General features: G+C 57.7%; 1 protein-coding gene across 3 annotated transcripts in view; it reads left to right on the top strand.

Annotated features, from left to right (window-relative positions):
- Positions 1 to 24,157, top strand: part of TCF3 (transcription factor 3) — an 84,699-nt gene that overhangs the window by 45,946 nt on the left and 14,596 nt on the right. For all 3 annotated transcript variants that reach the window (XM_021528226.2, XM_021528224.2, XM_021528227.3), the window contains exons 6-15: positions 7,758 to 7,825; positions 10,753 to 10,882; positions 12,425 to 12,474; positions 18,521 to 18,623; positions 19,181 to 19,320; positions 19,454 to 19,580; positions 20,460 to 20,518; positions 21,192 to 21,270; positions 22,622 to 22,695; positions 23,281 to 23,484. In XM_021528226.2, the coding sequence (XP_021383901.1) occupies positions 7,758 to 7,825; positions 10,753 to 10,882; positions 12,425 to 12,474; positions 18,521 to 18,623; positions 19,181 to 19,320; positions 19,454 to 19,580; positions 20,460 to 20,518; positions 21,192 to 21,270; positions 22,622 to 22,695; positions 23,281 to 23,484 (1,034 nt within the window). The remainder of the gene's footprint in view (positions 1 to 7,757; positions 7,826 to 10,752; positions 10,883 to 12,424; positions 12,475 to 18,520; positions 18,624 to 19,180; positions 19,321 to 19,453; positions 19,581 to 20,459; positions 20,519 to 21,191; positions 21,271 to 22,621; positions 22,696 to 23,280; positions 23,485 to 24,157) is intronic.

Here is a 24,157-nt window from a genome sequence, read left to right as displayed (position 1 = left end):
TTCCCCTTTGATGTGTGCGGGGAAGACGCCTTGGCTGCCTCCCGGGGCCGGGGCTCCTGCCAGCCCCACGGCTCCCAGCTCCTGGGGCCTCCGTGGCTGATGTCCCCTGGCTCTGGGGCCGAGCACCGGCCCTGGGGCCACACTCTGGCCCCAGGCTCAAGGGGCTGCACCTCCCCAGGGGGGTCAGGGCAGCACCAGGAGCTCCACCACTGAAATAGGGAACAGGCAGGGGGGAAGGGTTCCTCACATTTCCAACTCCCTTTTGTTTCTACAATTGAACGTGGTTCAAGTAGAAAGCATCCATTCTGGGAGCAGCTTCCAAAATACATGAATGACTTTTCATTGTAGAATCAAAGAATTATGGAGTGCTTTGGGCAGGAAGGGACCTCAAAGCCCATCCAGTGCCACCTCTGCCATGGCAGGGACACCTTCCACTGTCCCAGGCTGCTCCCAGCCCTGTCCAGCCTGGCCTTGGGCACTGCCAGGGAACAATTCCTGCCCAATCTCCCATATAAACCTCTTTGCTCATGTGCCTGGAAGTAAGGACATGGGGAAGAGCAGGAGTGGGATTTTCTCCTCCTCTTTTCCAAGCTGTTTCCGAAAACTTTTAGAGTGGCAAAACTCAAAGGGATAAATGAGAGGACAGTCAGGAAAATAAAATAATGCTTCTGTAAAAGCAGAGGGAAAATGGGAGGGAAAGTGGAGTTTTGGAAATGTGTCCCTCTGTCTGCCAGGCCCTGGTTGCCAGCAAGGTGCCCCTCAGGGTGGGAAGTTCATGTTAATGAGGTGGTTGAGTGGAACCAGGGAATTTCAAAATCTGAGGAGGCGGAGGGAGCAGATGAGGGTGAACATGTTGTGGCTGTTGATTGATGAAAGGTGTGTAAAACATCTAAGCCCTTTTCCAAGATTAGAATTTTTATATCTTTACTACTCAACCTCTATTTATTCAAGGAGGACCAGGAACTGTGGGAAGAGCCATTTTGGGAGCAGCCTGGATGCTCTCTGTTGGCTGTGGTGGGTTGGGCCAGTAGAGAGGGAGGCTGAGCCGAAAGGGCCCCCCAAAGTCAGCGCTGGGGCTCTGAGCAGTCAGGGTGGTGATGGCTCCTCCTGGGACCCCCATCCTTTGGATTTTGTGTTCCTGCAGTCTGTGCATGTCCCAGAGCCAGGCTACAGCCCCCTGTCCTCTGAGGGAGGGCTTTAGGGGCAGGGAGCACCTTTCCCCAGCAAAGGGACACTACAGCAGCAGCACTTGTTGGAGAAATTGAGCAAATGGTGATTTTTTTTCCTCAATTTTCCACATGGAAAGGGAGGCTGTGCTCTGACCAGTCTTTGGTGGGCTGAGGAGCTGCTGCCAGCCTGAGCTTTGAAGCAGTGACCACATCCCTTCCAGGGTGGAGCCTTCCCCTGTCCCTGCAGGCTGGTGGCAATTTGGGGCCCAGGAGATCCCGAGGGGGATCCCAGATGCAGCCAGTCCTCACCCTCCTGCACAAGTCCTGTCACACTCAGACTGATCTGACGGGAGCAGGGAGCGAGGAGAGGAACTGGGAATCTGCAGGGTGGAGTGGCCCTTTGGGTAAGGGAGCAGTGGAATGTGTCCTCCAGATTTCTGCCCAGTGTGTCTCTGTGCTGGGAGCTGGTGTCACAGACTCCACCAGCAGCAAACTCGGTGGGAAAGGCAGGGCTGGAGGGATCTGGCCCAGGAGAGAAGGAAAGCAGGTCTGAGTTGGAGGGGAGCAAGACATTGCCAGCACATCCCTGAAACCCCTGCAGGCTGTGTCCCTGCCCTTTGTTCCTGTCCTGGTGGGGCCCTTTGGTGTCACCCCAGCCCAAGCTCTCCTCCCCAGCCCGAGTCCCCTCCCAGGGGCAGTGAGGAAGGGGCTGCTCAGCTCTGGGGTGGAGCTGGGGGAGTACAAAGCTCTGATTTAATCCCTGTTCTGCCCTGCAGTGGCCCAAGGGAGGGATGGTCACTGCTCCTCACCCCAGTGCAGCCAGTCCCGGGGTGGTGACCTTGTGGATCACAGGGTGCACACCTGATCCAAAAGCAGTTTGAAAGGAAAATCAGTGATTTCTGTCATGGATGTTCTTTGGATGAACATGGGGCATGAGGAGCTTGGCTTTAGGAGGTGTCTTCAGCACAGAGCTGAGAGGGGCTGCACTGACACAGCCCCTGGGGGAGATGTTCCCCTCATCCAGGCTCCCAGAGGGCTGTGGGTGATGCCACTCCTGCTCTCATTAAAGGTGCAGTGTGGGGGGAATCCTCAATTACTTCCCTCAGCCACAGCTTCAGCTCCACAGGTGATGGGGAAAATCAGAGCTTCTGCAGGACAGACTGGGCAGGAACCTCTAGGCTGTGTTGCACTGGATGAAATTACCTGAATTGGTCAAAAGAATAAGAAAACAAATTAGGAAGTGTCCCATGGAGGGACACGGAGCTGGGGAAGGTCTGAGGAGCGGCTGAGGGCACTTGGCTCGTTCAGCTGGAGCACAGGAGATGAGGGGAGGCTCCTCGGGGCTGCAGCTCCTCCCGAGGGGAGGCAGAGGGGCAGGGGCTGAGCTCTGCTCTGGGACAGCTCCTGGAGCCCAGCGAGGGCTGGAGCTGTGCCAGGCCTTGGCATGGAGCTCAGGGAAAGGTTCTTCCCCCCGAGGGTGCTGGCACTGCCCAGGCTCCCCAGGGAATGGTCCCGGCCCCGAGGCTGCCAGAGCTGCAGGAGCGTTTGGACAGCGCTCTCAGGGCTGCTCAGGGTGGGGCTGTTGGGGGGTCTGGGCAGGGACAGGGGCTGGGCTGATGATCCCTGGGGGTCCATTCTAACTCAGGATATTCCAGGATTCTGTGTTTCTAAACCCCTGAATGGAAACTCATCAGTGCTCTGAATGAGAAGCATCCCAGGTTGCTGGGTGGGGGGCTTTGAACCAGGTGAGCAGGTGCAGAACCAATGTCTGAGCCCTCCATTGCTCCCTCCTCCAGGTTTTCCAGCTTTGAGCCTTTGGTGCTGCTGCTGGAGGACAGGGAACGTCCTGGGGAGTTCTGAGCTGCCCAGCCTGGGGTGGGGAGGGGTGACAGGAGCAGCTTTGACTGTCCCAGGTCCGTGCCAGGACACCACACAGTGACACGCCAGCTCAGCTCATCCCAGAGGATGAGGAGGGCGAGGAGGGCTTTTCTAAGTCACCAATTTCACAATTTACCGTTCATCTTCAGCAGGGACAGGCTGGGAGTGGGGTGGTTAAACGGCGAGGAAACTGATAAGCCATAACAGATTTCTTTCTAGTAATTATTTCTAGTAATTAGCTGCCTTTCAGAGCAGTGTTCCTAATCGGGTGGGTATTGTCAGTGCCTGTAGACTCGGGTCTTCCTGGACAATGGGTTTAATCAGGGGGTTGCTGCTGCTCCTGTTTTTTTAACTTCTTTTTTTCTTCCCCGTTTTTAATCCCTGGCTGTGTTTTGCCTCCCCTTTTCCCCCAGGCCAGAATTCTAATGGAATTCTAATGGAATTAGCAGTGTGGGGCTGGGGGAGGTGCATGGTGGGTGGTAGCTGTGCTGGGGCTGGGGTGATGTGGGGGCACTGGTTCTTCCAGTGGGTGCTGGAAAAACTTGTAGGCAGCATTTAAATATTTTTTCTTGGGCTGTCAAGTGCAGACCCAGGAGTTGGACTTCAGTGATCCCTGTGGATCCCTTCCAACTCAGGCTGTTCTGTGATTCTGTGGTCTGTGAAATGGCAAACCCATGAGTTTATGTAAAAGCAGTTTGCTCCAGTGGAGGTGAGATGCTGCCATGATCCAGAGTGCCAAAGCCAATCCCTGACACTGCCAGAGCGGGTGAGAACCTCTGGGAAGAGCAGTTTTTATTTTTCCACCTCATCTCCAAGCTCAGAAGCAGATGTGCACTTGGGAGGAGCGGCACAAAAGGCGTGGGGGGCTCCTCTGGAAAAGCCCTGGGTGAAGGCAGGGCTGGGGGAGGCTCCCCAGAGCCCCACACAGCCAGATCCTGCAAGAGGGAACATGCTGGGAGAGGAGAGAGGCTGGGAAAGGCTCCTTAGGCAGGGCTGCAGGCAGCACAGGCAGATGAGGGGCAGAAGGAGCTGGCAGGGGGAAAGGCAGGAGGGGGATGCCAGAAAGATCTGGAAATGCTGAATGCTCTCAGCCAGTGTCTGGCTGCACTGACTCGAGGTGCCTCCACTGTGCTTCACCTCCTTTCCAAAGGAATCCCCTTTCCTTTTCGAGGGATTTATTCCCACTATCTCCTCCTCTTCCTCCCACGTTCATCTGCAGGATTTCAGTCATTCTGCTGGGACCAAGATGGGGTTTGGGACAATTCCTGGTGGGTTTTTCCCAAGTTACTGAGACTCTTCTCCATCCTGCTCCTTGTCTCCTTCCTGGGGCTTTTCCACCTTTCTTGGTTGGTGCCCTGGGCTGTGGCTGCCAAGGGGTGACAGGGTTGGTTGCCACCTGTGCCATCTGCATGCCCACAGAAACAGCTCCTTCTGCTGGCAAGGTCAGCCTTTCCTTGCCCAGCTTGTGCACCTTTTGAATTTCAGCAGGTTTAGGTACATTCCAATGCAGAAAAGTTTGCTGTTCTTTCTTCTGCCTTCTTTTCATAGACACTTAAATGTAAAATCTTTGTTGCTGAGTTTTTTGCTGTTTTTTCCCTTGTTATGTGATGATGGAGGGTGCAGGAGGTGGGGCTGGCCAGGGCTGCCTTCTCTTTCCTAATGTCCCCCATCCCATGGGACACCCACAGACCCAAGGGTGCAGCAGATGCTGAGTGAAGAATGAGAGACATCCAGAGAAGGTTGTGGGTTTGGAGCAGTGCAGAGCTGGCAGTGGCTGGAATATCCTGAGTGGGAAGGGATCCTCAGGGATCATCAGCCCAGCCCTGTCCCTGCCCAGACCCCCCAACAGCCCCACCCTGCCCAGCCCTGAGAGCGCTGTCCAAACGCTCCTGCAGCTCTGGCAGCCTCGGGGCCGGGACCATTCCCTGGGGAGCCTGGGCAGTGCCAGCACCCTCGGGGGGAAGAACCTTTCCCTGAGCTCCATGCCAAGGCCTGGCACAGCTCCAGCCCTCGCTGGGCTCCAGGAGCTGTCCCAGAGCAGAGCTCAGCCCCTGCCCCTCTGCCTCCCCTCGGGAGGAGCTGCAGCCCCGAGGAGCCTCCCCTCATCTCCTGTGCTCCAGCTGAACGAGCCAAGTGCCCTCAGCCGCTCCTCAGACCTTCCCCAGCTCCGTGTCCCTCCTTGGGACACTTTCCAACAGCTTTGGCTCCTTCTGACCTTGTGGTGCCCAAAGTGCCCCCAGCACTGGAGCTGAGGCTGCCCCAGGGCAGAGCAGAGTGGGACAATCCCTCCCTGGCCTGCTGCCCCCAGGACAGGGCGGCCCTTTGGGCTGCCAGGACTCAGCGGTGCCTCAGATCCAACTTGCCGCTGACCAGGACCCCCAGGTCCCTTCCCACGGTGCTGCTCTCCAGCCTCTCATTCCCAGTCTGTCCCTGCATCCCGGGCTGCCCCATCCCTGGGCAGGATCTGACTCTTGGCCTTTTAAACTTCACATGGCTGGGGATTGCCCAGTGTCCCTTCACCTTCTCACACATGTCCAGGAGTCCCCTGGTTCAGCTCAAGTTCTCTGGTAATGGCAGAGGCTGCTGGATGGGGTTTGAGCACCCTGGCACAGTGAAGGTGCCCCTGCCCATGGCAGGGGTGGAACTGGGTGAGCTTTAGGGTCCCTTCAACCCAAACCATTCCGTGATTCCCCACTGCAGTCACACATGGAAACAGCAATGTGTTATCAGATGGGAGACCTGGCTGTTGCTGTCCAGCCCACCCCCCTGGCATTACCCTGGAGTAATCAGAACCTGCCTGATGCCACAACCTGCTGTGTCCTTTGTGCGCGTGGCTGGTGCTGTGGTGGATCGAGCTCTTAAGCTCTTTTAGAAATTAGGTCATTTAGGAGATCCATCCTCTGACATTTTGACCTTGGTTTACTTAACGTTTAAGCCTCTGAAAGGAAATGGCAGCAGCACCCAGGCCCGGCTGTCACTGGATGGAGGGAGAGGGGGAGGCTGCAGGAATGGGGGTCTGGGGCCTGGGGGTCATAGTGGGAGAATCCACTCTTAAAGTTTTTGGGTTGAGTACAAGACCTCCATGGTAAGGTTGCAAAATGAGCAGCCTCTTCTCTCTTCCCATCTGGCACAGGGTGCCCAGAGCAGCTGTGGCTGCCCCTGGATCCCTGGCAGTGCCCAAGGCCAGGCTGGACAGGGCTGGGAGCAGCCTGGGACAGTGGGAGGTGTCCCTGCCGTGGCAGGGGCTTGGAATGAGATGAGCTTTAAGATCCCTTTCAACCCAACCCACTCTGGCATTCTCTGGGCCCTGTGCTTCAGAGGGGATGTTTTGAGGCATTTTGCTTCCCCTCCCCTCTTCATCTGCTCCTCAGAACCTCTCAGTGGTGTGGGGAGGGTCCTGCCAGCCCCAGCATTGCCCAGTGCATTAACCTGCATCTCAGTGGCCTTGGGGCTGGCTTCAGGCTGAGTAGATTGGCAAAAGCCTGCCCCTCCCAATGTTGCTCACTAAGCCAAGCAGAGGCAGGATGTGATCTGTGATCCCCTTTCCAGGACGGGGGTGGGGGCTGGTGGAGTGCCTGTTCCCCACTAGAAGTGTCGGGTTTTGCTTTAGAGGGATGGAGAGAATCCCACAGGACACTGTTGTGCCTCCAGCTGCTGCAGCACAGCACAGAACCATTCCCTTCCTGCCTTCCTTGAGTCTTTGCTGTCCTGGCACCGCTGGGTGCTGCTGGCTGGGGCAGTGACCATGAGGCAGGAGAGTGCCAGGATGTTTTGGAGAGGGAGCATCCCAGCAGGTATCTGGGCTCCATTTTTTTTTTTTTTGGCCCTTCAAAACTTGATTTTCAGCTGCATGTGTGCATGGTGAGGTGGTTGTGAGAGAAGCCCTCATTGATGCTGAGTGCCATGACAAGGAGGAATGGCTTCTCACTGCCAGAGGGCAGGGATGGATGGGAGATTGGGCAGGAATTTTGCCCTGGCAGGGTGAGCAGGCTCTGGCACAGGGTGCCCAGAGCAGCTGTGGCTGCCCCTGGATCCCTGGCAGTGCCCAAGGCCAGGCTGGACAGGGCTGGAAGCAGCCTGGGACAGTGGAAGGTGTCGCTGCCATGGCAGGGGTGGCACTGGATGGGCTTTATGGTCCTTTGCAAACCAAATCCTTCTGGGAACCTGTAGCTTCACAGGGACACTGCTGGCACAGGGCTGTGCCCGCACAGATCCCAGCTGGCTGTGGGGAGCTGCAGTTCTGGGAAGTTGAGCCTCCCCCAGGAGAGAGGAAGAAGGTGCCCAGTGCCCTGTGTGGAGCAGGAGCTCATCTCCCGTTTGCTGGGATTGTGTTTCCTGTTGTCTGGGAAGCACCCCTGGGTCTGCTCCCTTGTCCTGCCCTTGCTCTGCTCACCTCTGCCCCTGCCAAGCCCAGCTGGCCGGGTCTCAGTGTCTGCAGGGAGCTTTTGGCTCAGGCTGGCACTGCCAGTTTCCATGGCCACCAGCACTTCCCTGTGCTGCTGCAGCTCCCATTTAGTGATTTTGGACCTGCTCTCTGTGAGCTTAAAGCAGCTCCTGCTTCAGCACAAGCTTTTCAGGTTGTCCCTTCATGGGAGGGCAGGGTGAGCTGCCTCATGGCAACAGAATCCTTGGCAGGATCCAGGTGCCTGGGGGCAAAAAAAAAAACCCACTTCCCTCTTACCCCAAACCTTGTCTTTTCTCCTTCTGCAGGGAAGAGCAGTGAAAGAGCCTCATACTCCACGTTTGGAAGAGACACAGGGATGCCAGGACTAAACCAGGTAATGATAAAATGCAGTGAGATTTTCTGTTTCATTTACTGGCTCCTGAGACTGAGAGTCTGGTAATGAAAACCAGCCTAGATTTACATCTCAGCTCCATTCAGGGGTCCTGGGAAGCCTCTGCTCTGCTCCAAAACCACTGTGGAGTGTTGGGGATTCATACTGGTGTGTGCTGCTGGCTCAGAAGAGTTGTCAGAGGGTAGAAAATTATGGTTGTAGAAGCTTCTCACTTCCTTCCCAATCTTCTCCAGCCTCACTCGTTTTGTTATTGTTACTCCTGGTTTGTATTTGATCAGCCCTGACCCAGCCACGCTGCCTTGCTGGGGAGTTCCAGGGAGTCAGATCCAAGCAACACCTTTCCCTGTGCCAGGCTGGCTGTGGGCAGGGGAACGTTCCAGAGGCTCCTTCCCCCTCCACTGCCTGCCCTGGCCTTTGCCTCTCCTTCTGCAGCAGTGTGTCCCAGCTGCAGCATCATTTGAGTGACTGTCAGGTGGAGCTTTGGTTTTATGGTGGGGCTGTTGATGCAGGACCTGCAGCAGGAGCTCTCTGTCCAGCCCTGGGGCAGCATCAGGACATGGAGCTGCTGGAGCCCCTCTGCCATGGAGCCAGGCTGGGAGAGCTGGGGGTGCTCCCCTGGAGAGGAGAAGCTCCAGGGAGAGCTCAGAGCCCCTGGCAGAGCCTGAAGGGGCTCCAGGAGAGCTGGAGAGGGACTGGGGACAAGGCCTGGAGGGACAGGACACAGGGAATGGCTCCCACTGCCAGAGGGCAGGGCTGGATGGGAGATTGGGCAGGAATTGTTCCTGGCAGGGTGGGCAGGCCCTGGCACAGGGTGCCCACCCTGGATCCCTGGCAGTGCCCAAGGCCAGGCTGGACAGGGCTGGGAGCAGCCTGGGACAGTGGAAGGTGTCCCTGCCGTGGCAGGGTGATACTGGATGGGCTTTAAGGTCTCCCAACCCAAATCCTTCTGGGACTCCATGATCTCCACAGTCCTGTAAGGGACCCAGCATACCAGAGCCAGCTCTTGCAGACACAGCCCAGCCCTGTTGGGTCACCCCATGTGAACCCCGGGGCTCTGCTGGGGCAACAACTTTGCTTCCTGTGGGGAATACCACAGGTGTCAATCTGAGCCTGGCACACAGTGGAGCAGCCCTGAGATAACCTCCCCTGCTGCCAGCAGCATCCAGAAATAGTTTTTTGGGAAGGAGTGAGCACCTCCCTTTGATGTGTGGCTCCAAGTGCCCCCTCAGTGCCCGGCGTGGCCCTGGGGAAGCAGTCCCAGCACCGGAGCCAAGGGAGGAGCTTTTGGCCGGACAGCTTTTATTTTGTCCATGTACACACACACATATTACATGTTTTAATTTTACACAAATTTGTCATAATTTCCTCCTCTCTGAAGTGAGGATGTTTCCTTTGCTGGAGCAGCTGTGCTGGCTGTGCCAGAGTGGATTTCATTTACCACTGAAGCTGCTCAAAGAAAAGCGGGCCCGGTGCCAAGTGTTGCTTTTGGATGTGATGGTTTTGCTGGGCTTTCGTGGAGGAGGGGGAATATAAGGTAACAGAAATGGGGGGGCAAATGGCTGGAGAGGCCCCGGGAGAGGCGGGCACAGGGCTGGGGATCGGGTGGCAAATCCCACTTGATGTGGAGAGGAGACAAAACCCCCTTGTGGGGGGTTGGGGGAGGCCAATGGAGCCTCTGTGGCCCCCGGAGCAGTTGTTGCTTCTGGCTCCAGTTTGGGGGGAGTGAGGGGGGTTGATTTTTGTTTTGTTTGTGAAAACATGAAAAATTGTCTGTTGGAGATGCCCTGGATGGGGATCAAGTTCTTGCCAAAAGTGCCCTGCTCTGGTAGGGTAGAGCTGGCAGGGCATTTCCCCTTTGTTTAACCCTGAACCTTCTCCAGGGGCATCCCCAGGGAGAGGAAACGGGAAGAAAACCCCTTTCTCTGGCCATTGCCTCCAAGTCCCAGTGTGTCTCCTGCCTGCAGGAGGAGCAGGGCAGCAGCTCCCGGGATCCCTCCGGGTGCTTTCCTTGGCCACGCACGGAGCGGGTCCGGAGCAGAGGAAACCTGAGCAGTGGAACAGATTGCAGGAATGTCACCAGCTGTGAACACACGAGCTCCTCTTTCCCTCCCTGACCCCTTTCTGGAGGAGACAGAGTTTGAAAGCAAAGGTTTTTCTTTCCTGTTTCTCAAAAGCCTGAAATCTTCCTTTATTTCCATGTGTTGCCCTCGGAAGATGGGTCAAAGCTGAGCTTTTGGGACTTGAGGGCCCTTTGGCAGCCCTGTGCAACTCCATGTAAATACTCTGAACTTCCTCCCGAGGTGAGAGGGGCAGTGCTGGAGGAGAGACTCATTCCCAGGAGGGAGCACCCTGGGCCCTGGCTCTGCTGCTTCCCAGCGTGCCCAAGGTCAGCCGGGATAAACAAAGGGAGGAGTTTCCTGGCTTTACAAAGAGGGATTTGGCTTTTCCCTGATAAAACTCGGGAGAAAACCACCCTGGGCAGCGGCAGAGCCATTCCAGGGCACTGGCCACAACATGGGCTGGTGACATCAGGCTCAAGCTGTCCTCCTGGGCATCAAGGTGAGCATGGGACCATGCTGGTCCTACCAAGGCACCTGCAAGGTGACTGTGGGACTGCGATGTCCCCCACCATGGCACCTGCTGGTTTGCATCCCTGGTTTGCAGTGGTTCCTTGCTGGGGTCCAGCAGGAAAGCACAAGCTGAAAGCCTCTTTTGTTCCTCCACACCTATTCCCCTACCTCCACCCCCATATTTACGGATTTGCTTTCCCTCCTGGCCCCTTGACTCGTGTTTATTTTTCCCCTCAGCTGAATTGGTGTGAAGGTGGCTCAAAGCAGCTCTGTTCTCTCCCAGCGAGTCATTTTCCAGTGTAATTCCATGGAAGGCCTTTTCTCTCTCCTTGTTTGCAGCCTGGTTTCCTGCCCAGCGAGATGGGAATCGCCAGCCCGAGCACTCTTTCCCCCACGGGGGGCAAAGGGGGGTCTCAGTATTTTTCTTACCCCAACAATCCTCGCAGGAGAGGTGCTGAGAGCAGCATAGGTGAGTGACTGCGTGTCCCCCGGGTGCCACCATGCCACCTGGGCAGGTGCCCTCGTCAGATCTGCCTTTGGGAATGAGGACATTGATGCTGGAAATGAGGGACTGATGTTGACATCTCTGCCCTGGCATGAATTTGGCATTTCCTCTTTTTTGGGGAGGGAATGCATATAAATATCTCTTTTATATATATAGAGAGAGATCTAACCTCAAAAAAGGGGTGCTCAGAATCAGGTTTCCCTCTTTCTGGAAAATGCCAGATTAGCTGAAAGCAGCAAATTGCTTGAGGTTCTTGTAAAAACACCTCCAGCCACGCTGCACATCGCTCGTCCTTCCTGGCAAAGCCTGGGCTGTTTGTGTGGCTGGTGGCCCCCTGGAGCTGCAGCAGGCAGGGCTGGCAGGAGGTGCTGGAGCTGTGCCTGGGACTCGGGGAATGTTTGCTCCAGGAGCTCCCCCTGCCCGCCCCACTGTTCCCAAGCAGGGCTTGCCCATGTCTGGATGGACCTGGGAATAAGCTTCTCCCAAAGGCTGGGGTCAGGTGTGCGTTTAACTTCAGAGGGAGCACAAGCTCCAGTTCCCCAGAACTTGTGTTTCTCATCACAGTTCCCCTGCACCCTCCAGAGCCACTTTCTTGCTGCTATTTTGGGCTTTCCCCAATGAGTGAAACCAGAAGTGACCCAGTGATGGGTGCATTTTTCAGTGCTTTTCAGAAAAAGGCACCTACTCTGGTGCTGCCACTTGAGCCTGGAAAATGATTCTCTAGCATTCTGTGGGATAAACTTCTGCTCTGGAGGTACATCCCAGCAGATGGAGGGATGGCTTGGCAGGTTGCTGTGTCAGCACACTGCACCCCCCAGCCAGGGCTTTCCTTAATTATGAAAATAATAAAAAATAATTATTATTAATAATAATATAAAGTAGCAATAAAATATAATTATGAAAAAATGAATTTTTTTTTAAATTTAGCCAGTGCTTCCCCTGGAGCCACTTCTGAATATTTCCCCACCACCTCCCTGAACTGTCCCCTTCCCCCAGGACACTGAGTCCCCCTCCAGAGCTGGAGCTGGAGGGAGGGGCTGGGGTCTGTCCCTGGGAAGCACATCCCTGTCTCCTGCAGCAGTAAAGCTTTCCCAAGTCTATCCCTGTGTAGGAAGCAAAGGAAAATGTAGCCCAGCCCTGCATGTGTTCCCTTTCTGCATCTTCTCTCCACAAACCCACTTCAAGTTAAAAGTGTTTCCAAAAAAAAGCCCCAATGAGGGGTTATAACATTAAATGTTACTATATTTATGGGCTCAGTCTCTCTCAACAAGCCCGTCCTGTCCTGTGATCTCTGTATGGGTGTGAAAACTGCCCCCAAAGGGAGCAGGTAAGATTTGGAGAGACTCATCCTTGGACATTTTCACTGTTGATGCTTCCTTAGCCAAGGAACATTTGGGATCTCAGCCCTGTCTGTACCTGTAGTTTCCAAGCCCAGAGACTTTTGCTGCAGCTCATTTCCCCTCCCTCTAACCCCTTGAAAACTCAGATCTCTCTTCTCTGACACAGATGGACAGCCCAAAAAGGTTCGGAAGGTGCCTCCTGGACTCCCCTCCTCGGTAAGTGGCAGCAGCGTTGCCCATTTTGCGTGCCCTGGGAGCCGTCCCTGCTCCCTGTGCCCCAGCGGGGTGCCCAGGCTAACATCTGCAAACTCACAGGATTTCTGCCAGCAGCTAGGACCCCAAACAGCAGCTAGGACCCTGGGAAATGAGTTCTCCTTCCCATGGGAAAGGGCCTCTGCTTGCGGCCACTGGCGCTGGCTGACGCTGGGGTGCCAACCTAAAAACGTGCAAACTTTACAGGATTTCTCCCAAACTCAAGCTGCCGGCAGCGAGGACCCTGGGTGCATGGCAGGCTGGGATTTCAGCGGGCTGGGGAAGGGAATTCCCGTGCGGGAGAAGGGAGGCCAGGGGGGCTCCATGGGAGCTCCTGTGGAAGGCGACACCGCGGCTCGGGTTTCGCACTTGCGCTGGGGCGGCAGCTGAGCCCGCTCCAGGTGTGCCTGCTTTGCAGGAAAGCTGAGCAGCCTGCAGGAATACGCCATCCCTGCTCCCGCGGCTGTTCGGGGGAACAAACTGAACAATGTCTTTGTGGCTGCAAGTAATGGGATCTCCAGGAAAGCTAATTGGAGAGGGCTGCAGGGTTCCTGCAGGAGCACGGGAGCTGTCTGGAGGCCGGGGCTGCATTCCTGGCTGGAATGTTTGTGTGCTTGGAGGGGTCCGGCTCTGTCCCCTGACCGGGGCTGTGCTGGAGACCTGCCCTCACTCTCTAGTAGAGCTGCTGTGACACTGCCCCATTCCCAGGGAACACCCCCATCCCTGTGCTGTGGCATTCCCTGACTGCTGGTGCACAGCTGTAACCTCCACCACACCTCTGCCTTTGGGATTGGACCCCGAGCTGCTGGTTTTAAGAGGCTAGAGGGGAGAGGAGGGCACTGAGGTTCGGCTCACAGACCTGGGGGTGTTGGGAGGGTCCACGTGAATCCACATGAGGCAGAAACCAGTTCCAGCAGTCTGTGTTTTGACAGGGAAAACCTCCTTGAGTCACAATCTGTGTCGCTGCCTCGAGTTTCTGTGTGAAATTTGGAGCTTTAAACCCCAGTCGACATGTGAGGAAAACATCGCCCCAACAAATGGCCTTTATTGGCCTCGAATTTCAAAGTGCTGGGGCTTGGCCTGTCCTGCTGGCAGAGCCTTGGAGGGCCCTGATTCCCACAGGAAGGGCTGCTTGGCATTTGCCACAGCTCAGCCCCTTCCCTGTGTCTGAGTGACACCTGCACTCCGGCCTTTCATAGGATTGTGGAATGGTTTGGGCTGGATGGGACATCAAAGTTCATCCAGTGCCACCTCTGCCATGGCCAGGGCCGCCTTCCACTATCCCAGGATGTTCAAAGCACCATCCAACCTGGCCTTGGACACTTCCAGGGATCCAGGAGCAGCCACAGTTTCTCTGGGAAACCTGTGCCAGGAAGGAATTTTTCCCCAGCATCCAACCTAAATCTCCATCTCTGCCCTGGCAGTTGCCTCAGCTGCCCCTTGATGCCAAAACTCCAGTTTTCAGAGCATGGGCTGGTTCTGCCTCTTTTCCCTCACCCTCCCTGTGCTGGGAGCTCCAGCTTCCTGGTTTGTTTTTGAACTTCCACACCTGGGGAGACAGATGTGTGCCTAGGCAGCAGGAGAAGTGTGAAGCAGGAGTGGCCTCAAAGGCAGAGGATCAAAGGCTCTTTCTTGTCTGACTCGCCCATGCAGGAGCCCGCCCCATGTTATCGCTGGACCCCGTGCAAAATAAATAGGTTAATCAGCATCTTATTAAAATGAAGTGCTTTAATCTGTAATTCCCGAGCTGCTTTGAAAACTCGCCGAGGTCAGCGGCTGCAGGAGCTGAGGGTGGGTGGGTGAGCAGGGAGTGATGCCAGCAGCAGCATGAGGGGGTTCAGGGGTGTGAGCAGCAGTGCCAGGCAGGGACAGGCACAGAGGAATCTGTGCTGGGAACCCAGGGCCTTTGGGCTCAGTGCTTCTGTCCCAAGAAGCCACGGAGATGCTCCCAGGGCTGGAGCCCCTCTCCTCTGGAGCCAGGCTGGGAGAGCTGGGGGTGCTCCCCTGGAGAGGAGAAGCTCCAGGGAGAGCTCAAAATCCCTTACAGAGCCTGAAGGGGCTCCAGGATCCAAAGGGCAGGGCTAGATGGGATATTGGGCAGGAATTGTTCCCTGGCAGGGTGGGCAGGCCCTGGCACAGGGTGCCCAGAGCAGCTGTGGCTGCCCCTGGATCCCTGGCAGTGCCAAGGCCAGGCTGGACAGGGCTGGGAGCAGCCTGGGACAGTGAAGGTGTCCCTGCCATGGCAGGAGGTGGAATGAGATGGTCTTTGGGGTCCTTTCCAACCCAAACCATTCCATGATTCTATGCAGTAGGTGCTGGGCTGGGGCTGCCCTCAGGGCATGGAGCCCCTTGGAGCCTCCCTGCAGCTCCTGGCCACGGGCTGCTGTGGCTGGGCACAGAATCCAGGGCTGGATGTGGCCCCACATCAGCTGCGGTGCCAGAGGAACCTGGGCAGGGATTTTGTGCAAGTTGGTTCCTGCAGGATTTTGTTGCCACAGTGAGTTCAGTGCCTGGGAGCTGTTTCAGGCTGTGCATTCCCAGTCTGGTCACTGCTCTGTTTAGCCTCAGTCTGCCCAAAGTCCCACCCCAGCTCCTGCATTTAAGCAAGAAAAACAGGGAGGGAGAAACAACCCCAGACCACAAAGCTCTGCGAATCCCAACGCTGGGGCTTTGCGAGCGGCTCTCGCCTCACTGGCAAATTTTAACCGGAGGAAATGACCTCACCTGGAGGTCCCAGGGGCTGCTGGCCTGAGGGCTGGGATTGGGGCTGGGGCTGGGGCTGGGGCTGGGGCTGGGGATGGGGCTGGGGATGGGGCTGGGACTGGGGATGGGACTGGTATAGGGGCTGGGGCTGGGACTGGGACTGGGTCAGGGGCTGGGGCTGGGGCTGGGGCTGGGGCTGGGGCTGGGGCTGGGACTGGTATAGGGGCTGGGGCTGGGTCAGGGGCTGGGGCTGGGGCTGGGGCTGGGGCTGGGACTGGGTCAGGGGCTGGGGCTGGGGCTGGGGCTGGGGCTGGGGCTGGGACTGGGTCAGGGGCTGGGGCTGGGGCTGGGGCTGGGGCTGGGGCTGGGGCTGGGACTGGGGCTGGGGATGGGGATGGGGCTGGGTCAGGGGCTGGGGATGGGACTGGGGCTGGGGATGGGGATGGGGCTGGGACTGGGTCAGGGGCTGGGACTGGGATAAGGGCTGGGACTGGGACTGGGACTGGGACTGGGCTGGGGCTGGGACTGGGTCAGGGGCTGGGGTCAGGGGCTGGGGCTGGGGCTGGGACTGGGGCTGGGGCTGGGACTGGGTCAGGGGCTGGGGCTGGGGTCAGGGGCTGGGGCTGGGGCTGGGGAGGGGGCCTGTCCCTGGTTCCGGCCCAGCCCCGCCGCCGTGCCCGCACCCGCTCCTGGCTCCCTGCACAGAAAAATGCAATTGGCTTTTCACAGCCTCCCCTGTGCTGGACAGCAAAAGGAACAATTAGCAGGGGTCAGGGCCAGGAGTGTGCTGAAACCCGGACCCCAGGATCCTGCAGGAGATGTTCCAGGGGTGGTGGAGCAGGGTGGGCACGCAGCAAGGTGAACCTCCCCCTGCTCTGCAGCCTGGTCCCTCCATCCCTGCCATTTTATCGCCGTTGTTTTCTCCCTGGGTTCCTGGCTCGGCTGTTGGTGCAGCTGCCGGGCGCCTGGCCCCGAGCCAGCCCCTGCCAGATGGCGCGGGGCTCTCAGACGTGCTGCACTCCATTCCCTGTCCCGGCTCCCGCTATTTAATCAAATTATAGGAAAAGTCAATTTGCTGCATTCCCGTTCTCCAGTGCCTCCCCCATCCCCCAGCCCACGTGTGGCTCCCTCTGCCCACTGCACTCAGCAGCATCCCGGGGACCAGGGCCTGGAATTCTCTTTTTTGAGCAAGGGACAAAGGGCAGCTGCCAGTGTCTGTCAGGATTTGCCCTTCCCCCTCTCTCTTTTTTTTTTGTCTTTATTTTATGAGTTCTCTGTAAAGTCAGAGTCATTAAGGTTGGAAAAGCCCTCTAAGGGTCACGGAGTCCAACTGTTCCCCAGCACTGCCAAGGCCACTGCTGACCCATGTCCCCAAGTGCCACATTCACATGTTGATTGGACATTTCCAGGGATGGTGACTCCCTCCAACCCTGGGCAGTCTGTTCCAATGCTTCACAGCATTTCCAGTGAAGAAATTTTCCCAATAGCCAATCTTAACCTCCCCTGGCCCAGCCTGAGGCCGTTCCCTCTCCTCCTGTCCCTGTTCCCTGGAGCAGAACCTGACCTCCCCAGCTGTCCCCTCCTGTCAGGAGCTGTGCAGAGCCACAAGGTCCCCCCTGATCCCCCTTTTCTCCAGGCTCAGCCCTTTTCCCAGCTCCCTCAGCCTCTCCTGGTGCTCCAGACCCTTCCAAGCTCCACTGACCCTTGATTTCTGGGGGGCTTTGGAGTTGTTTTTTTTAAACAAAAGGAAGCCTGGCACAGGCTGTCCAGGGCCATGGTGGAGTCACCATCTTGGAATTGTTAAAAAAACATGTAGATGTGGCACTTGAGGACATGGGTTGGTGGTGGACCTGGTCGTGCTGCTGCTTTTATAGGTGGACTTGATCTTAGAGGTGTCATCCAACCTTAAGGATTCTCTGATTGTGTCTTTTATTCCCCACCATCACTTTTGTCCCTTTTTGCTGATGAGGACAAGGGCTGGAAGGGAGCAGCTGGCTGTGGGGAAAAAGAAACTCAGGCAAGTTTCCTTCCCAAAGAGAATTGTGTGTGCCAGGCAGAGTCTGGCCTCTGCCCCACCTCTGCTTTCAGCAGGATTAAAAAAAAAAGATTATCGGTTTCAGAATGAATCAAAGGAGATGAAAATAACCTGTGACAAAAGTTCTCACATCATCTGAGTGCTATTTCAGTTTCTTTGAATGCCATTTTGGTTTCTTTGCATGTCGAATTTCTGCCTTAAAAAAAGAAAAGTCTGTTTTTGTCCTGGCAGAAGCTGATTTTCGGTCAGGGCTTTCTAGGATGGGTTTGGTTAATTTAGAAGGGAAGGAAAAGCTTTTTCTCCTGCTTAATGTGCTGTTAAATCAAAGAGCTGAGCAGTGCTGCAGAAATCTGACCCAAGAACTGTGTGAGAGCTGTCTGAGAGTTGTCCCTCCCCTGTGACAATGGCTGTGAGGGGCTGCTCAGCCCTACGTGCCTCAGTTTCCCCTCAGCCTGGTTTTCCTGAGGGCTTTGAGCAGGGGCTGTGCTCGGGAGCTGGCAGAGGGCAGGGTTGGCACAGGGGGGTCCCAAGGCCACACGGGTGCCTGCTGCCACTGCCCAGCCTGTCCCCCCAGTGTGGGGTCACTGCAGCAGTGGTGGCTTTTGTGGTTACCCAGAAAAAGTTATAACCATGGAGAACAGAACTGGAGCAGAGTCAAAACTTCTGCTGGAGCTGGCCAAGTTCTGGGGACCAAGGAGGGTGGCAGGAACAAACAGAAGGGAACCCTGTGCCCTCTGCACTCTGCTCTGTCATCTGTGCCCTCTGCCCTGTCCTCTGTGCCCTGTCCCCTGCTCTGCTCCATGTAGGGCTGTGTCCTTTGAGGATTTTGGCTGAGCTGCTCCAGTTCCCCCCCCACATCTGCCGTGGGATGAATCAAAGCAAAGCTCCTGAACTCATCAGATGCTTTGGGTTGGAAGGAACCTCAAGCCCAGCCTGGCCTTGGGCACTGCCAGGGATCCAGGGGCAGCCACAGCTGCTCTGGGCACCCTGTGCCAGGGCCTGCCCACCCTGCCAGGAACAATTCCTGCCCAATCTCCCATCCAGCCCTGCCCTCTGGCACTGGGAGCCATTCCCTGTGTCCTGTCCCTCCATCCCTTGACAGGTCAGTTGAGTGAAGCACTTGCTGCTCTGTTGCCATGGGAGAGGTGGTCAAACACTGCTGAAGTTTGAGGTTTGAAGTTTAAGGTGTGCAGAGTTGGGAGCAGCCACAGTGAGAGTGTGGAGCCATGGACCGAGCAAGCTCTTCTCCTCAAGCCCTTTCCTGTCCCACAGGTGTATCCATCCAACTCAGGTGATGACTACAGCAGGGATCCAGCTGGATATACTCCCTCAAAACCTCCCAGCACTGTGTATCCTGGAGCCTTTTACATGTCAGGTGAGTTATTCCCAGCCCTGTGATCCACAAGCCAGGCAGAGCAGGGGAAGCCTTGTGTGTTATAGACCATGAGAGGGGCTGCACATCTGGAGGAGCTCAGGGCAGGAGCGCATGAGACACAATGCAGCCCCAAAATCATCCAATATCCTGAGCTGGAAGGGACCCCCAGGGATCATCAGCCCAGCCCCTGTCCCTGCCCAGACCCCCCAACAGCCCCACCCTGAGCAGCCCTGAGAGCGCTGTCCAAACGCTCCTGCAGCTCTGGCAGCCTCGGGGCCGGGACCATTCCCTGGGGAGCCTGGGCAGTGCCAGCACCCTCGGGGGGAAGGACCTTTCCCTGAGCTCCATGCCAAGGCCTGGCACAGCTCCAGCCCTCGCTGGGCTCCAGGAGCTGTCCCAGAGAATTTGTCCTGATTTGCTCAGTGGGTGATGCTCAGCACAGGCAGAACATGGTGGGGACAGTCCCAGCGCCTCAGCCAGGGCTGACCTGTTCCCCCCTGGGGGCTGGGGGCTGGGGGCTGCTGTCCCTGCCCCACTGAGCTCTGGGTTCCTTGCAGATGGACTCCATAACTCACCAGACCTGTGGAGTTCCCCAGGTGCCATGAGCCAGTCGAGTTACGGTGCCATGCTGGGCAGCTCCTCCTCCCCACTCCCTCAGTCCAGTGGCTTCAACAGTTTACACCAGCACGAACGCATGGTAACGTGTCCCCGTGTCACCTCCCTGCCACCTTCTCCCCTGGCTGTGGGCCCGAGCCACCTGGGTCCTGCCCCAGCTGCTGAGCCCCACAGCTTCTGCAGGGCCCCTCTCACCGCGCTCCCCTCCCTGCCAGAACTACCAGCTGCATTCAGGAGAGGTGAACGGCGGGCTCCCCTCCGTGTCCGGCTTCTCCTCGGCCACCACGGCGTACGGAGTGTCCAGTCACACCCCCCCGATCAGCGGCACGGACACCATCATGGGTATGGCCAGTCTCAGAGTGACCCCTCGCTCCACGGCCCGCCACAGGCTCACCTGGAACGCCAGGGCTGGTGCAGACTGGTGCCTGAGGCATCCAACACACCAGACACCTTTGGTCCCTCGTGTGTCACCTGGGCCTGGAGTCCCTGCCCGGGGAAGAGGCACAGGGAGGTTCTGGCTGCAGCACCTGGGTGCTGGGCTGGGGCTTTACAGCTCGTGGGGTGGGTCTGGGAGAAGCCCAGCAGCTCTGCTGTTATCTCCTGGAGGTGCTGTCACTTAGATGGGTTGTGGGATGGGTTTACAGCTGTGTGAAGCTGCTCCCCTAGATCCAGAATGGGAATGTTTTTGCTGAGTTTGGATACCACGTTAACCCCCCAAGTGCTTTAATCTCTGACCCTGCTGAGCCTGTTACTGAAATGAGCTCATACTCCCCAGGAAATGAGGATCCTGACATAGACTTGTAGGAAAAAAAACCTTGTTTTTCTATGGAGAAGCAAGTTTGGGATTCACAGAATGAGAGTATCATTAAGGTTGGAAAAGACCTCCAGGATCTTCCAGTGCCTCCTTGGTGGTTTTGCTGGGGTTTGAGATGCCCCATGGCAATGGCTGTGCTGCAGCAGAGATGTCTGATTGCTGTTGGTGGCACTATACCTCCAGCCCAGAGCTTGGGGAGATGTCCCTGCAGCCCCTTGGTGGCTTCCAGGAGAAGGTGCCCCATATCCAATCTGCTCTAAGCTGGACAAACATTTAATTTTCATGCAAAGCACTAAAAGCAGAAAATGTCCACCCCAGAGCATGTGTCCCCAAAGAAGGTCTTGTAGGGTACTGTGTCCTGCTGGGGTCTGGGGCCTTGGCAGTGGCATCCGTGTCTCTCTTGGCAGGTAACAGAGGAACCACAGCCGGGAGCTCCGGAGACGCGCTTGGGAAGGCTCTGGCCTCGGTAAGAGTTTGGGATGTCCTGACCCAGTCCCAGTCCTGCTGCTGCAGGGACCCTCTACCCATCAGGGAACATGGGCACATTTGGTGAATGCGCCCCAAATCCACAGCAGCCTCTGAGGGAGGGGTTTTCCCCTCTCCATGTGCCGTCATCTCAGTGCTGGCACCTTTTGGTGGATGGGGAAACTGAGGCACTGCAGGTTACAGCGGCCCTGCAGCCCCATTTCCTGCTCTGTGCCCTCCCAGCCTGGTGCTGCCCTGCCAAGACCACCCTACACAGAGCTTGTGCCAGGACTTGCAGGTCCCAGTAGTCCTTGCCCTGTGTGCTGGTTCACACTGGAGGGCACTGGTCTCACTGGGTTAGCAGAGTTGCCTCTGTCCCCTTCAGTGATCCTTGCAGGGTGGCAGAGGGGTGCTGACAGTGCAGCCTGCAACAATTCCTGAGGGCTCCTGCTTCCTCCTGAGAGGGGTCCCAAAGAGCAGAGGCTGCACTCAGGGGTGGTGACAGTGGGGATAGAGAGACTCCAGGGTTAATGGGGGAACTGGGGGGAACTGGGCTCGGTCTTTGTGCTGGCTGTGGGTTTGGGAAGGGAGGTCCCAGCAGGTGGTGGGTGCCACTGGGAGGGGACAGCTAGCTCAGGGTGGCACTGCTGACCTTCCCCCTTCTGTCCCTGCAGATTTACTCCCCCGACCACTCTAGCAATAACTTCTCCTCCAACCCCTCCACCCCGGTCGGGTCCCCGCAGGGCCTCGCAGGTGAGTGAAGGGTAAGGGGGGTGGGGTTTGCTTTGGGGAGCTCCCAGGCAGCAAATTTCCCAGGTCAGCCCCAAACCTCAGCCCAGAGCTGGCAGCAACCCCGGGACCTTCTGCCCTTCCTGGCCCTGTCCCTGCGTGTCCCATCTCAGAGAGGCTGTGGCTGGATTTGCCTCCCGTGGGAGAAGTGCAGTGGGAACTGGGAAGCAGCCGAGTGGTTAAAACCCATGTTCAGCACCTGCTGCAGGCCCATTCCTGGTCCCCTCAGGCAGGACAGGTCCCGTTGTGCCCAGCAGAGCTCCCTGTGCCTGGGGTGCAGCACAACCTGCCCCGAGGTCACAGCGAGTCACTGGGACTGGGGACACTGGGACAGCTCTCGAGGCCAGAAGGGCTGAGCCAGAGCAGAGCTCCCAGTGCCACGCAGTGCCAGCGTCCGTGCAGTGCCACACATCTCTGTGGTGATCCATTTAGTGCCACGCAGTGCCACAGTGCCTGTGCAGTGCCAAGGTAGCCTGTGTAGGGCTGGGTGGTGCCACAGTGCCTGAGCAGGGCCGGGTGGTGCTGGTGTGGCCTGAGCAGCGCTGTGCCAGCACGGTGCCCGGTGTGCTGTCACGGTGGCCGGTGTCTCACTGCGGTGCCCGGTGTGCCCGGTGCCGGTCCCGACAGTGTGCCTGGTGTTCCCGGTGTTCCCGGTGCCGGTCCCGCCGCGGTGCCCAGTGTGCTGGTGTGCCCGGTGTCCTGCCACGGTGCCCGGTGTGCCCAGTGTTCCCGGTGCTCCCAGTGTGCCCAGTGTTCCCAGTGTGCCCAGTGCCAGTGCCACCGCGGTGCCTTGTGTGCCCGGTGTGCTCGGTGCCGCTGCGGTGCCTGGTGTGCCCGGTGTACCCAGTGTTCCCAGTGCCGCTGCGGTGTCCAGTGTTCCCGGTGCCGGTGCCGCTGCGGTGCCCAGTGTGCCCGGTGTTCCCGGAGCCACTGGTGTGCCTGGTGTGCCCGGTGTTCCCGGTGCCGCCAGTGTGCCCGGTGCCGCCAGTGTGCCCGGTGCTCCCGGTGCCAGTGCCGCCGGTGTGCCTGGTGCCGCCAGTGTACCCGGTGTACTCAGTGTTCCCGGTGTGCCCGGTGTGCCCGGTGTTCCCGGTGCCGCCGGTGTTCCCGGTGTTCCCGGTGTTCCCGGTGTACCCAGTGTACCCGGTGTTCCCGGTGTGCCCGGTGTTCCCGGTGTGCCCGGTGTTCCCGGTGCCGCCGGTGTTCCTGGTGTTCCCGGTGCCGCCGGTGTTCCCGGTGCCGCCGGTGTCCCAGCTTCCAGCCCCATCTAGCGGCAGCCGTGGCCGTTCCCCAGCTCTGCTTGGTTTCTCCCCAGGCTCGTCGCAGTGGCCGCGGGCGGGCGGAGCGGGTGCCTTATCTCCCAGTTACGAAGGGAGCCTCCACACTTTGGTGAGTGGCACCAAAACTTCGGGGTTCTCCTCTCTTGTCCCTCGGGGCCTGGCGGTGAAGGGTTTTTGGGTGGTGCCCTCTCCCCTGAACGCCTGGAATCAGACTCAGCTGTTGGCCAGGGATGGATATTTGGGTAGCAGCAGCTGAGCAGAGCCCAGTGCTGCATCCCTGACCTGGAGTCCCCAGCAGCCTGGCACCCTGCCCCAGCCCAGGCCCAGCCCAAGGCATTCCTGGCAGCTTTCTGCCTCCCTGCCCTGAGCAGTTCCACTCGTGACCCGTTGTGCTTTGGGGAATGGCACTGGCTGGGGGGGTTATTTTATTTCTCCCCATCCCTGCCCTGTGGCTCCTGAGCCCAGGATTGCCACCAGCCATTCCGTAGTGCAGAGCAGCAGGGGGCTGCTGGCTTCATGGGATTGCAGTCCTGGAATTGGACTGGAATCGTGGAAAGGTTTGGATTGGGAGGGATCATAAAGCCATAGGCAGAGACACCTTCTGCTAGACCAGGGTGCTCCAAGCCCCATCCAGCCTTGGACACCTCAGGGATAGGGCACTTAACACAGACCTGTCTCTGTCCTGCCCTTCCAGCAAAACAAAATGGAAGACAGGTTGGATGAAGCCATCCACGTGCTGAGGAACCACGCCGTGGGCCAGACCTCTGCCATGCCCAGCAACCACGGGGACATGCACGGGCTGCTGGGCTCAGCACCAGCACACAGTGCTGCCGTGGGCAGCCTGGGCCAGGCCTTCCCCGCCTCAGTCATGGCCCTGGGGAGCAGGCACCCGAGTCTGGTGAGTGTGGGAGCAGTGTGGCAGCTGGCAGGGGCACGCTGGGGACACGTGTCACCTGTGGTGTGACATGGCATTCAGAGGGACATTGCCTTTGGTGCAAGAGCAGCTCAGTGTGGTCCAGCTTGGGTCAGGTGCTGGCAGCATTGCATGGGGGAGAGTCACACAAGTCACTTCCCATCTTCCTGCAAGGGAGAGCTGAGTCATAGAATCCCAGAGTGGTTTGGGTTGGAGGGACCTCAAAGCTCATCTTGTTCCACCTCCTGCCATGGCAGGGGCACCTTCCACTGTCCCAGGCTGCTCCAAGCCCTGTTCAGCCTGGCCTTGGGCACTGCCAGGGATCCAGGGGCAGCCACAGCTGCTCTGTGAGCATTGAGTGCAGCCTTGGCACCAGCTCTGTGTGCCCTTCCCTTGTGGCCCTTCTCAGGGCAGGCAGAGATGGTGAGAGAGCTGCTCTTCTTTCCCTGCAACATGATTTAAAACCCCTCAAAACAACTTCCAGGCATCCCTGGAATATGCAGGGAGGAGAAGAGGGATCCAGTGGGCACAGGAGTGCCAGGTGTCACCTGGAATTCTGCATGGTTTGAGCAGGCACCACATCCCTCCATGCACATGGGGAGTGCTGGTGTGTGAGGCTCATTCCAGCTGCAGGGAATGTGATGGATCCAGGGTGCCC

Source organism: Lonchura striata, chromosome 28 (genome assembly GCF_046129695.1).
Source record: "Lonchura striata isolate bLonStr1 chromosome 28, bLonStr1.mat, whole genome shotgun sequence".
Lineage (NCBI taxonomy): Eukaryota > Metazoa > Chordata > Aves > Passeriformes > Estrildidae > Lonchura > Lonchura striata.
Note: the sequence above shows the minus strand (reverse complement) of the source record. Positions and strands in the feature narration are given on the sequence as shown.